This window comes from Balaenoptera ricei, chromosome 8 (genome assembly GCF_028023285.1).
Source record: "Balaenoptera ricei isolate mBalRic1 chromosome 8, mBalRic1.hap2, whole genome shotgun sequence".
Lineage (NCBI taxonomy): Eukaryota > Metazoa > Chordata > Mammalia > Artiodactyla > Balaenopteridae > Balaenoptera > Balaenoptera ricei.
The window spans coordinates 21267448-21281851 of record NC_082646.1 but is presented as its reverse complement, the minus strand read 5'-3'; the positions used below and the strand labels follow the sequence as shown (position 1 = coordinate 21281851).

Here is a 14404-nt window from a genome sequence, read left to right as displayed (position 1 = left end):
AGAAACTAACACACCATTGTAAAGCAATTATATGCCAATAAAGATGTTAAAAAAAAAAAAGTAAATTTTATACAAAAAAAAAAAAATGTGTCTATGAGCATCTGGATGGGATTTAAGGTCACAGTAGGGATAAGATCACCCAGGGAGAAACTGTACAGACACTCTGTACTTGGCCAGCCTCGTCTGCATATGGTGTTCACCTGTGAGCATGACTATAACGAAGGCAATACGTAAAGGGCGTTCTGTATTCGACTTTAGAAATGAATGAAATAGTTGCCCCTATAATGTTGTTATCACAACCTCTTCTGTATAAACATAATATTTCAGACTTCTTGACTGCATTTCTGTCATCTATGTTCTAGAAAGTGGCTGAGTCTTAACTCTATCATTTGTGAACCTAGTTTAGCTTACCTCAAATGTGTATTTACATGCCAAAATTTCTGAACACATTAGGATCCATGATGTTTAAAGTTTCTCTTCTAAGTCGGTATAAATTAACGCAGAATTCTTATCAAACTACTGAAGACTGTATTGGCATTAAATTTTCTGTATTTCTGGGGCATCAGGGGAAAAAGATTCTGTTCATGGTTATCTCTGTGTGATAAGACTACAGGGAGAAGCAAGAGAAACTACAATCCTGCAGCCTGTGGAACAAAAACCATTCACAGAAAGATAGACAAGATGAAAAGGCAGACGGCTATGTACCAGATGAAGGAACAAGATAAAACTCCAGAAAAACAACTAAATGAAGTGGAGATAGGCAACCTTCCAGAAAAAGAATTCAGAATAATGGTAGTGAAGATGATCCAGGACCTCGGAAAAAGAATGGAGGCAAAGATCGAGAAGATGTAAGAAATGTTAAACAAAGACCTAGAAGAATTAAAGAACAAACAAACAGAGATGAACAATACAATAACTGAAATGAAAACTACACTAGAAGGAATCAATAGCAGAATAACTGAGGCAGAAGAACGGATAAGTGACCTGGAAAACAGAATGGTGGAATTCACTGCTGCAGAACAGAATAAAGAAAAAAGAATGAAAAGAAATGAAGACAGCCTAAGAGACCTCTGGGACAACATTAAACAGAACATTTGCATTATAGGGGTCCCAGAAGGAGAAGAGAGAGAGAAAGGACCCGAGAAAACATTTGAAGAGATTACAGTCGAAAACTTCCCTAACATGGGAAAGGAAACAGCCACCCAAGTCCAGGAAGCGCAGAGAGTCCCATAGAGGATAAACCCAAGGAGAAACACACCGAGACACATAGTAATCAAACTGGCAAAAATTAAAGACAAAGAAAAATTATTGAAAGCAGCAAGGGAAAAACGACAAATAACATACAAGGGAACTCCAATAACGTTAACAGCTGATGTCTCAGCAGAAACTCTACAAGCCAGAAGGGAGTCACATGATATACTTAAAGTGATGAAAGGGAAGAACCTACTACCGAGATTAATCTACCTGGCAAGGATCTCATTTAGATTTGATGGAGAAATCAAAAGCTTTACAGACAAGAAAAAGCTAAGAGGATTCAGCACCACCAAACCAGCTCTACAACACGTGCTGAAAGAACTTCTCTAAGTGGGAAACACAAGAGAACAAAAGGACCTACAAAAACAAACCCAAAACAATTACAAAAATCGTAATAGGAACATAAATATCAATAACTACCTTAAACGTGAATGGATTAAACGCTCCAACCAAAAGACACAGTCTCGTTGAATGGATACAAAAACAAGACCCATATACATGCTGTCTACAAGAGACCCACTTCAGACCTAGGGACACATACAGACTGAAAGTGAGGGGATGGAAAAAGATACTCCATGGAAATGGAAATAAAAGAAAGATGAAGTAGCAATACTCATATCAGATAAAATAGACTTTAAAATAAAGAATGTTACAAGAGACAAGGAAGGACACTATACAATGATCAAGGGATCAATCCAAGAAGAAGATTTAACAATTATAAATATATATGCACCCAACATAGGAGCACCTCAATACATAAGGCAACTGCTAACAGCTATAAAAGAGGAAATCGACAGTAACACAGTAATAGTGGGGGACTTTAACACCTCAATTACACCAATGGACAGATCATCCAAACAAAAAATTAATAAGGAAACACAAGCTTTAAATGATACAATAGACCAGAGAGATTTAATTGATATTTATAGGACGTTCCATCCAAAAACAGCAGATTACACTTTCATCTCAAGTGTGCACAAAACATTCTCCAGGATAGATCACATCTTGGGTCACAAATCAAGCCTCAGTAAATTTAAGGAAATTGAAATCATATCAAGCACCTTTTCTGACCTCAATGCTATGAGATTACAAATCAATTACAGGGGAAAAAACGTAAAAAACACAAACACATGGAGACAAAACTATACATTACTAAATAACCAAGAGATCACTGAAGAAAACAAAGAGGAAATCAAAAAATACCTAGAGACAAATGACAATGAAAACATGACGATCCAAAACCTATGGGATGCAGCAAAAGCAGTTCCAAGAGGGAAGTATATAGCAATACAAGTCTACCTCAAGAAACAAGAAAAATCTCAAATAAACAATCTAACCTTACACCTAAAGGAACTAGAGAAAGAAGAACAAACAAAACCCAAAGTTAGCAGTTGGAAAGAAATCATAACAATCAGAGCAGAAATAAATGAAATAGAAACAAAGAAAACAATAGCAAAGATCAATAAAACTAAAAGCTGATTCTTTGAGAAAATAAACAAAATTTGATAAACCATTAGCCAGACTCATCAAGAAAAAGAGGGAGAGGACTCAAATCAATAAACTTAGAAATGAAAAAGGAAAAGTTACAGCAGACACTGCAGAAATACAAAGCATCCTAAGAGACTACTACAAGCAACTCTATGCAAATAAAATGGACAACCCGGAAGAAATGGACAAATTCTTAGAAAGGTATAACCTTCCACGACTGAACCAGGAAGAAATAAAAAATATGAACAGACCAATCACAAGTAATGAAATTGAAACTGTGATTAAAAATCTTCCAACAAACAAAAGCCCAGGGCCAGATGGCTTCACAGGTGAATTCTATCAAACATTTAGATAAGAGCTAACACCTATCCTTCTCAAACTCTTCCAAAAAATTGCAGAGGAAGGAACACTCCCAAACTCATTCTATGAGGCCACCATCACCCTGATACCAAAACTAGACAAAGATACTACAAAAAAAGAAAATTACAGACCAATATCACTGATGAATATAGATGCAAATATCCTCAAAATAGTAGCAAACCAAATCCAACAACACATTAAAAGGATCATACACCATGATCAAGTGGGATTTATCCCAGGGATGCAAGGATTCTTCAATATACGCAAATCAATCAATGTGATACACATTAACAAATTGAAGAATAAAAACCATATGATCATCTCAATAGATGCAGAAAAAGCTTTTGACAAAATTCAACACCCATTTATGATAAAAACTCTCCAGAAAGTGGGCACAGAGAGAACCTACCTCAAAATAATAAAGGCCATATATGACAAACCCACAGCAAACATCATTCTCAATGGTGAAAAACTGAAAGTATTTCCTCTAAGATCAGGAACAAGACAAGGATATCCACTCTCACCACTATTATTCAACATAGTTTTGGAAGTTTTAGCCACAGCAATCAGAGAAGAAAAAGAAATAAAAGGAATCCAAATTGGAAAAGAAGAAGTAAAGCTGTCACTGTTTGCAAATGACATGATACTATACATAGAGAATCTTAAAGATGCCACCAGAAAACTACTAGAGCTAATCAGTGAATTTGGTAAAGTTGCAGGATACAAAATTAATGCACAGAAATCTCTTGCATTCCTATACACTAATGATGAAAAATCTGAAAGAGAAATTAGGGAACACTCCCACTTACCACTGCAACAAAAAGAATAAAATACCTAGGAACAAACCTACCTAAGGAGACAAAAGACCTGTATGCAGAAAACTATAAGACATTCATGACAGAAATTAAAGATGATACAAACGGAGATATACCATGTTCTTGGATGGAAGAATCAATACTGTGAAAATGACTACACTACCCAAAGCAATCTACAGATTCAATGCAATCCCTATCAAATTACCAGTGGCATTTTTTACAGAACTAGAACAAAAAAAATCTTAAAATCTGTATGGAGACACAAAAGACCCGAGTAGCCAAAGCAGTATTGAGGGAAAAAAAGAGCTGGAGGAATCAGACTCCCTGACTCCAGACTATACTACAAAGCTACAGTAATCAAGACAATATGGTACTGGCACAAAAACAGAAATATAGATCAATGGAACAGGATAGAAAGCCCAGAGATAAACCCACGCACCTATGGTCAACTAATCTATGACAAAGGAGGCAAGGATATACAATGGAGAAAAGACAGTCTCCTCAATAAGTGGTGCTGGGAAAACTGGACAGCTACATGCAAAAGAATGAAATTAGAAGACTCCCTAACACCATACATAAAAACAAACTCAAAATGGATTAGAGACCTAAATGTAACACCGGACACTATAAAACTCTTAGAGGAAAACACAGGAAGAACACTCTTTGACATAAATCACAGCAACATCTTTTTTGATCCACCTCCTAGAGTAATGGAAATAAAAACAAAAATAAACAAATGGGACCTAATGAAACTTAAAAGTTTTGCAAAGCAAAGGAAACTACAAACAAGACGAAAAGACAACCCTCAGAATGAGAGAAAATATTTGCAAACGAATCAATGGACAAAGGATTAATCTCCAAAATATATAAACAGCTCATGCAGCTCAATATTAAAAAAACAAAAAACCCAATCGAAAAATGGGCAAAAGACCTAAACAGACATTTCTCCAAAGAAGACATACAGATGGCCAAGAAGCACATGAAAAGATGCTCAACATCACTAATTATTAGAGAAATGCAAATCAAAACTACAATGAGGTATCACCTTACACCAGTGTGAATGGGCATCATCAGAAAATCTACAAACAACAAATGCTGGAGAGCATGTGGAGAAAAGGGAACCCTCTTGCACTGTTGGTGGGAATGTAAATTGATACAGCCACTATGGAGAACAGTATGGAGGTTCCTTAAAAAACTAAAAATAGAATTACCATATGACCCAGCAATCCCACTACTGGGCATATACCCAGAGAAAACCATAATTCAAAAAGACACATGCACCCCAATGTTCACTGCAGCACTACTTACAATAGCCAGGTCATGGAAGCAACCTAAATGCCCATCAAGAGACGAATGGATAAAGGAGATGTGTTACATATATACAATGGAATATTACTCAGCCATAAAAAGGAACGAAACTGGGTCATTTGTAGAGACGTGGATGAATCTAGAGACTGTCATACAGAGTGAAGTCAGAAAGAGAAAAACAAATATTGTATATTAACGCATATATGTGGAACCTAGAAAAATGGTACAGATGAACCGGTTTGCAGGGCAGAAATTGAGACACAGATGTAGAGAACAAACGTATGGACACCAAGGGGGGGAAGCGGCGGGGGGTGGGGGTGGTGGTGTGATGAATTGGGAGATTGGGATTGACATATATACACTAATATGTATAAAATGGATAACTAATAAGGACCTGCTGTATAAAAAGATAAATAAAATAAAATTCAAAAATTCAAAAATAAAAATCTCACCCCCAAAATAAAAAAAATACTATAGGAAGTTCTGATTTTTTTTAATGTACTTTTTAAATTTGTTATAATGAACAATGAGCCTGTAGTAATAACTATGTTAACAAAAATAGCTAACATCTCTTTAGCCTTGCTTAGATAAACTCATCGGATCTTTACAGCAACCTTACGATATAGACTTAGGTTTGAATCTTAGCCTTCTCACTTTCTACCTGTATGACCCAGGGAACATTAATTTCTCTGAACTTTAGTTTCTTCATCTATAAAACGGAAGTTAAAAAAAAATCTACCTCTTAGAGTTGTTACAATAATAGATAACACATGCTGGGATGTAGTATGCACTCAAATGGTATTTGTTACAGTTATCCCTGAAACTGACATTAGATTCAGAAATTCAGCAAATATTACTGAGTGCCAACTCTGGTTACCTGAGTGATAACAGTCTTCCAAAAGCACAAACTCTAATAAAGGAAAGGGATATTCCCTCTAAAAAGGAAAACTGAGATGAATATTAACATAGAGAAGTATATTTAATATATCATGGGAGAATGGAGGAGGAGAAATAATTCTGATATGAAAAGTGTTCTTAAAAGTGCAATGTGGGGGCTTCCCTGGTGGCACAGTGGTTGAGAATCTGCCTGCTGATGCAGGGGACACGGGTTCGAGCCCTGGTCTGGGAAGATCCCACATGCTGCAGAGCAACTGGGCCCGTGAGCCACAATTACTGAGCCTGCGCGTCTGGAGCCTGTGCTCCGCAACAACAGAGGCCACAACAGTGAGAGGCCCGCGCACGGCGATGAAGAGTGGTCCCTGCTTGCCGCAACTAGAGAAAGCCCTTGCACAGAAACGAAGACCCAACACAGCCAAAAATAAATAAAATAAATAAATAATAATAATAAAATTAAAAAAAAAAAGTGCAATGTGAACAGTGCCTTGAAAGAAGAATAGTCAGATATGCTCCTTGGACCTGACTGCAGACCAATGGTTCTCAAACTTTAACATGCAACCAAATCACATGGAGGGCTTGTTAAAACACACATTTCTGGGCCACACCCCAGACTTTCTGAATCAGTAGGTCTGGAGTGGGGCCTGAGAATGTGCATTTCCCAAGTGACACTGATGGAATCCTCTTAAAGAACCACCGTTCTAGACAGAGAGAATGCTCGAGCAAAACTGACAAGTGATATACAGGGTATCCCTGAGCTCTAAGATGGCAGCTTCCAGGACATGGGCTTTGTGTGAGTGGTTAAGGAATATGGTCAAAAGCCTAGAAATGAAAACTTTCTAAACAAAACACTTCCTTCTCTAGTAAGACGTAGATTAATTACCCTTTCTAGGAAGGTGAGCTGGCGTTCAAGACTATGTATGGTGATGAATGCTAACTAGACTTACTGTTCAGGTGATCACTTCACAGTGTATACAAATATCAAACCATCATGTTGTATACCTGAAACTAACATGTCAATTATATCTCAATAAAAATAAAATAAAATAAGAAAGTCATAAGTAAAATAAAACTCACTTAAAATAAAAAGAATGCACAAGCTCAATGTAATTAAGAAAACACCAGTCTGGGAATTCCCTGGAGGTCCAGTGGTTAGGACTCGATGCTTTCACTGCCAAGGGCCCAGGTTCAATCCCCAGTTGAGAACTAAGATCCCATAAGCCACATGGTGCAGACATACATAAATAAATAAATAAAATAATTTTTAAAAAATTAAATTAAAAAAAAAGAGAGAAAGAAAACACCAGTCAAACCCAAATTGAGGAACATTTTACAAAATACTTACCAGTACTTTTCAAAAGTATCAAGGTCATGAAAAACAAGACTGAGGAAATGTCAGACTGAAGGAGACTAAGGAGATATGATAACTAAATGCGATGTGGGATCCTGGATTGAATCCCAAAACAGAGACATTAGTGGAAAAGCTAGCAAAATTCTATAAATCTGTAGTTTTTTAGTTATTGAACCAATGTTAATTTCTGCGTTTTGATTACTGTATTATGGTTATATAAATTGTTATCAGTAGGGGAAGCTGAGTGAAGATTATACAGAAACTCTCTGTACTATTTTTGCAACTTTTCTATAAGTCTAAGATTATGTCAAAATAAAGTTTAAAAAAAAAAAAAGACTAACTTAAAATGATTTAACTACCCCCGTGATATGACATTTATTATCTCAACCTGGTATCTTTCAATTCCACTTCCTACTCCCAGCTTTGCATTGCACACATAATCAATAACATAATGAAGCAACAGACTTTGGGGCATTTAGCTAATTCAATGTTCAAAGAAGAGAAACACGGTGTCACTCTTATTCTTTATAGGTGAGAATAACACTAACACATCCTGAATTTTAATATTTCACTTAGCATACTCTAGTTAAAATTCTTCGAAAAAACAAAGCTGAAACCTATTCAATAGTTTCACTTATAAATTTTAAAGAATGTTCCATACTCACCAAAACCATCAATATCTAGATTATTTTCAACCACAACATCTAGTAGAGTGTCACCAACTTTTCCTTTGCTTGTTAATGTTTCACCATCACGGTTTATAAAGTGGACTGTTATTTTATCTTCTGAGCTGGAAAAGGAAGCAGTCCTTTATTATTTTTAGTAATTTCAAAAGATACTTTAAAATAATTGTTTTAAGAACCTGTAACGTCAAAAAAATAGGTTGTGTGTGTGTGTGTGTGTGTGTGTGTGTGCAAATATCCTCCTTTACAGTATTTTCTTTTCTTTCCCAAGTTTATTTGGGAAGGAGACACCACAAATCAGAGGCATATCTATCTACCCATCTACCAGGAGGGAAGCTCTGCCACCTTAAAGGAAATAGCAAGTACGTCACTATCAAGGCCACCTTGTAGTATGTGTCTCCCCAGTGGTCACTGTCAGGTCACAGTTACATGAAATGCTTAGCAATCATGATCACTCGTGAAGTTTGCTTTGCTCTCACATAGCTCTCTGAAAAACAATGTCTCCACGAATGTGTCCCTAAAAGACTAGGTGACGGTAGTGGAGAGCTTTAAAAACAAATCATTCTGCTACTGATAAGGCAATTGTTATGCAAGTGTCTGATAAGTACGGTCACTGAGAGCCAACAGTTTGATAGTTTTCTGAGTATTTGAACATCTCATTTTGGTCCATATAGTGTACTCGAAAAACAAAGGGATTAGAAAAAAGGTATTCTTTGTTTGAATATGTGGGAAAATAAATATAATACCTCCTTACATGTTTCATTACTATAGGATATCTATCAGCTAGTTATCAGTTAGCTAACTAACTTAAATTTCTTACCCTTCTCACAAACATCAGTCCAAACTTTGGGAAAAGAAATCATATTATCAACTAGATACGTATCCTCCACTACTGGTCATTTAAATTTGTACCTCACAATTGAAAAGATGTACTTCAGCTTAAACGAATTAGTTGTAATTTTCACTACTGCCAATAGATGGTAATAGTCCATCAAAGAAAACGTTGTTTAGTGTGAGTAAAACCTAGAATTACATAATTTCAGAGCTATAAATATCTTGCAAATTACCAAGTCCATCATCTCATTTCCCAAACAAGGCAGCTGAGGCCTTATCAGATAATGTCATCCTTGATAACTCAATGTTGAAAAAAGAGGATCCTAGTAATTAAAAATTTTGATCAGAAGTGTGTGTGTGTGTGTGTGTGTGAGAGAGAGAAAGAGATAGAGAATGTCCCTTAAATGGGCATATGCTCTCCTACTTCTTTTCATAGCAAAAAATGCTTCAAAGCAAGTATTCCCAAACATTCATGATTTTCAACTAGGCAACTGCTATTTTTTCGAAGAAGAATGACTAGGAATGAAGATACTCTGGAGGCAGGGAGACCACACTGGAGGTTATTGAAAGGGCATACACAAAGCAAAGGTGTAGGAGACACTGATTTAAGAGATATTCAAGAGGCAGAATTAAAAGGTTTTGGAGAGGGAAGAAATAATGTTGAAATTTCTAGCTCGGGCAATGAGGGAGTACAGTTTAACTTAAGGTTAACTTAGGAGGAGAAGGAGCTTTGGGGAAGATTGCAAATGAGTTCAACTTTAGACCTGTTTGATTTAATAATAAACAGACGCAGATGTCCAGAAGCCTGATGGAAATATGGGTCTGAGCCCTGCAGAAGTCTAGAGATTTGACATCCAAAAATGCCTGGCAGCCTAAGGTACAAGAAGTCCAGCAGAAAGAATTCCATCATTTATACACACTACTGAAGGCCGGAGGTTTGGGCACGGCTGCTCTTCTGCAGCACTCTAGAGCTGAGCTGCAGCCAAGGAATTGCAACTCTGACGTCAGACTCCTCTTCTGTAAAATCCGGGTAACATTTATCTCATAGTTTTGACAACATATGCAAAATTCCTAACATACTGTAGAGCTCAACAAACACTGATTGATAACTTTTATTTAAAGCCCCGGTCCTTTTGTTAAGGAGCCTGAACTGCTGCTACACATTAAAAAAGGTGTACAGCCCCAGAAAAAAACTGTAGAGTAAGAGTAATAATAGGTTTATCAAAGAACAGGAGAGGAAGCAGAAATGAGAGAGAAAAAGTAATTTTGCAGCTGAGAAAGTATGGAATGTAAGAGTCAGAACACGTAGATTCTAGCCCTGGTTCTGACATACGTGTACTCATTGGGTGACCATGGGTAAAATGGCAATAACAGTGACTTCACCAAGCTGCTGAGAGAATTAAAGGAGAGAAAGTTTGTGGAAACATTTTGTTGCTTAAAGCATTATACACATGTACTTTATCCAGGTAACTTTATCCATTCACTATTAACAAGTGGTATTTGTGGGTTTTGTACAGATTTCTTCCCCAATTCTAAGAACTAGCAAAAAGCTTCTAGCTGTTCCCAAAAGGGATAAGATTTCATGCACTGGGAAATAATTAGGATCCTTCTAAATTCTCTGTCATCATCAATGAATCAGCCAGCACCACAAACAACTATTTTCTTCACTTGTTACCCTTTATGCACCGCCATTTATTCTGCTCAACCACAGCAGATATTTTGACAAAGCTGTCCAGGGGCTGCTGTGGTAAAGCCCTTAACAGGCTTCTAATAGGGAGAGGAGTTACGGCTGCTGATGCCCACCCTTTCACTATGTGGGGTAGCCTGGGGTGGTTGGTCCAAGAAAAGGGCACCGTCTAGGGCTCCCCACTTCCATAGCCACCTTAACTCTTCCAAATGACCCTATGGGCTAAAGAATTATCAACTCTAATGGTGCTCAAAAAACAAACAGAAACTATGTGAGTTCTAGTCGTAGTTTTGCATGCTACTTAATATAAATTTTTATTCTCGTTTATCTACCTCACCTATCTCAGAGGATTTTCTTAAGAGTCAAGGGAAATAATACACATAAAAGCCCTTTGCAACGTAAATCACTACAAAATGTCAAGTACTATATCAGGGTATTTTGGAGTAAAAGGAGTTTTTCGACTCTCAATTACTGAAAGCTTATCTAAATGTTAAACTTAAAGTCAGAACTACAGCTTCTAGACTGTTCTGTCCAAACTTTGTGCAATAACAGAGATGTTCTATAGCTGTGATGTCCCAGACAGTAGCTACTAGCCACGTGTGGTTATCCAGTACTTGAAATGTGGCCAGTGGGACTGGGAAAATGATTCTTTAATTTTATTTAACTTTAATTATCTTAAACTTAAATGACTACATGTGGTTAGTAGTGACCATATTGGATAGCATAAGTCTTAGATAATCAGTCAGAAAACCTTGTTGTAGCTCCAAAGTCTGTGATAGGAAGCACAGGCCACCAATGGAAACCGTGCCAATGAGGGGGAAAGCAGGTTTATAAGGGAACAGACAGATGTGCTTCCCTTTAAGACAAGCTGATGTACCAATTCAAACAGTAACTTTGGGGTAGATAATTCCCATTTACAAAAGCAATCATGTTCCTTTAAATACTCGTTACACAAATATGTTCAACATATGTCCCAATTTATACACAAATTTTCAAGAAAGCATACAGTGCAGAAAACAAGGCATCCTGGCAGAGGAAGGTCAAAGACAGGAAAGTGTAACGGAAACAGGGACAAATAACCCCTGCTTGCCTTCCCCATTATCTCCCTCGCAGTTCATGCAACAAAAATGTATTGAGCACCCACTATATTATGGGATTACAGGGGAAAAGATGAGCAACAACTCCACCCTATTCTCAGGAACCTCATGAAGAAGAAACTAGAGAGGAATACACATCCAACCCTTTCTCCCTGCAGCTCCTTCTTGCTGCTACACAACAGCAGGGAGTCAAAGACCTGCATTATATAAGGCGCCAACACAGTGCTATACTCTGAAATTATGAGGAAATTTTATCTCTACTGTATGTAAGGGGATTCTGTCTTTGAGAAACGAATCTGCCCAATAATATAAGACTGCAACATATTTTGGGCAAATTTTCTCTCACCTCTTTCGACACTTAATACAAAACACAACGCTGTGAGCCTAGGAGGCAGCTGACGCTCACAGGTGGGATCTACTGAGTCCTCGCTACGGGCCAGACCCAAGACTCCTTGCATTACCTGTATGCTCTCGTTTGTTCTTCAAATAATCCTGTGAGGCCGACACGATTGTTATCCTCTAACAGTTTGTCTAACTGTTAGACAAACTGGACAATAAGTGTCAAAGCCCAGTTTAAAACCCTGCCTTGCCAGTCCAACGCCAGTCCAACGCTCGGGGACAGAGCGGGTGTATCCTAAATGGACACGGACTTGGAGACAGAACGTCCTGACCTAGCAGGAGGAAGGCACGATGAGAAACTGCAGGCCAGGACATGAACGGGGCGCATCTTACGAAGGTCACCGCGGTTTCGGTCATAGCAAAGGTTAGATCCTCGCCAAACCGCACGGAGAACCAGCGGCAGCAAAGTGCCCGGCTTTCCTGAGGGTACAGGAGGCACTGGGACAAGGAGATCGGGGGTCCCGGGCCCCCATTCCCCGCCAGGCGTCAGTGGATCTGAAAGGCAACTTGTTAGCGGTAAGGAAAGGAGGCCGCGACCACACCGAGCGACCAGCCGGGGACACGGAGAAGGCGGAGCAAGAGGCGGGCGGGGCCGGGCGTGTGGCCCGCACGCCGTCGCCGGGAGAAGCCGACGGAACCGGAAAGCGGGCGGAAGGAGCGCGGCCGTTCTGCCAGGGACCCAACGCCCACGCGCCCCCCGCGCCTCACCTGCTCTGCGCGCGCGCCGACACGCTCAGCGTACGCGTCGCCGCCTCTGCGCCGCCGCCCAGGCTCGGCCCGGCGCTCCTGCCCTGCCCCCGGCTCCCCCGGAGGCCGCCGGCTCCCGCGCAGGGTCCGGCGAGGAGCAGCCACCGGCCGGCTGTGTCGCCGAGGGCGGCGGAGGCGACACGCAGGAGACGAGCGGCCATAGCCGGTCGAATAACTACGGGAGGAGACGCAGGCCGCAAGGCAGCGGCCACGAGAGGGAGGCTCCAAGACTGTGGGCGGGCTGACGCTGCGCCTGCCTGACGCCCGGGGTCCCGGCGAGGGCCTGCTCAGTGCACCGCCAAGGCCCCGCGTGCCTTCCGGGTGGCCTATAAGTCCCGAGCGCCGCTAGCGCGGCCCCGCCTCCCGGGCGTGGTTATAGAGGCGGGGCTACGCGCCTGTGTTGTTCTACTTACTGACCAGGTTTTGTATTGATCTTGCTGCTTTGTTAGCTTCTGGAGTTGCCAAGCAAGAACAATGAATTTTACAAGATAGCTAAACGTCTGACGGAAAGATACAGTAAAACAATCCCCAGTTAACTAAACCACTTTCTTTTGTCCTGCGCTTCCCTCCTCCTCCTGCCCGTTAAGAAAAAAAAATGGGAGAGTGTCATCTTGGAGTTCAAAAACTACGATAAAAGGGAATTCTAGCCATTGTCAACAAGGACAGTGGGAAATTTCAGAAAGCCAATAGGCAGACACCCAGGAGAATAACTATGACTGTAAAGTTATAAATGATCCCGGTAATGAATAAACGAGGATACCGAAGAAGGCAGATAATGATCCTAGGCTTTGAATGGCAAATAGATGCTCGTTGAGCACCTGAAATCCATGAGCCTGAACAGGAAACTTCGGTGAACTGAGATGTTTTAAAAGAATTTTACAAAACCAGGAAGATGAATTTTAAAATACACTTTATCACGGTTAATACGTTGTGGTGGGAAAAGCATGGGCTTTGAGGTCAGAAATAACGATGTTCAAATCCAAGGTCTACCACTTTTGAGCTCTGAGACCTTGGATAAATTATTCTTTTAGAGGGTCAGAATCTCCATAACAGTTTTACATGGATAAGATGTTCCATCCTTCAGGGCCATCCTGAGGGTTAGAAAAACTGACAGGCAGGATGGGATAGTGCGTCACAAAGAGCCATAACTCTTCCTGGGCCTTCCTGCCTAAGGCTACTCTTCAAAGGCTAAAGTCAGGTGGATATTGCAAATATGCTAAACACAATAGAAGATACTTTAAAGAATATTCAGAACAAGAAAGTACAGGCCTGAGTAAAGTCCCTCAGACAATGTATGGTGAGTACTGAACCTGAGGGCAGAGAGTCAGCAGTCATTCGGCTCCTAAATTGCCTCAGTCTTCTGGTGAAGAGAAAGACGTTCGAGTTGAACCGGTCACAACAAACCCTGCAAGTAATCTGGAAGAGGAGGTTGTAAAAAAACAGTTAATCTTTTTTTTATAAGATCAAATCTCCAAAGTCAGATGAAT

General features: G+C 39.7%; 1 protein-coding gene across 1 annotated transcript in view; it reads right to left on the bottom strand.

Moving 5' to 3' along the window:
• The window catches only part of FDX1 (ferredoxin 1), a 32974-nt gene extending 19702 nt beyond the window's left edge, over window positions 1-13272 (bottom strand). The window contains exons 1-2 of the mRNA XM_059930408.1: window positions 12879-13272; window positions 8136-8260 (exon numbers count right to left, since the gene is read on the bottom strand). Coding sequence (XP_059786391.1) covers window positions 8136-8260; window positions 12879-13078 — 325 coding nt within the window. The 5' untranslated portion in view covers window positions 13079-13272. The remainder of the gene's footprint in view (window positions 1-8135; window positions 8261-12878) is intronic.
• Window positions 13273-14404: the final 1132 nt, after the last annotated feature.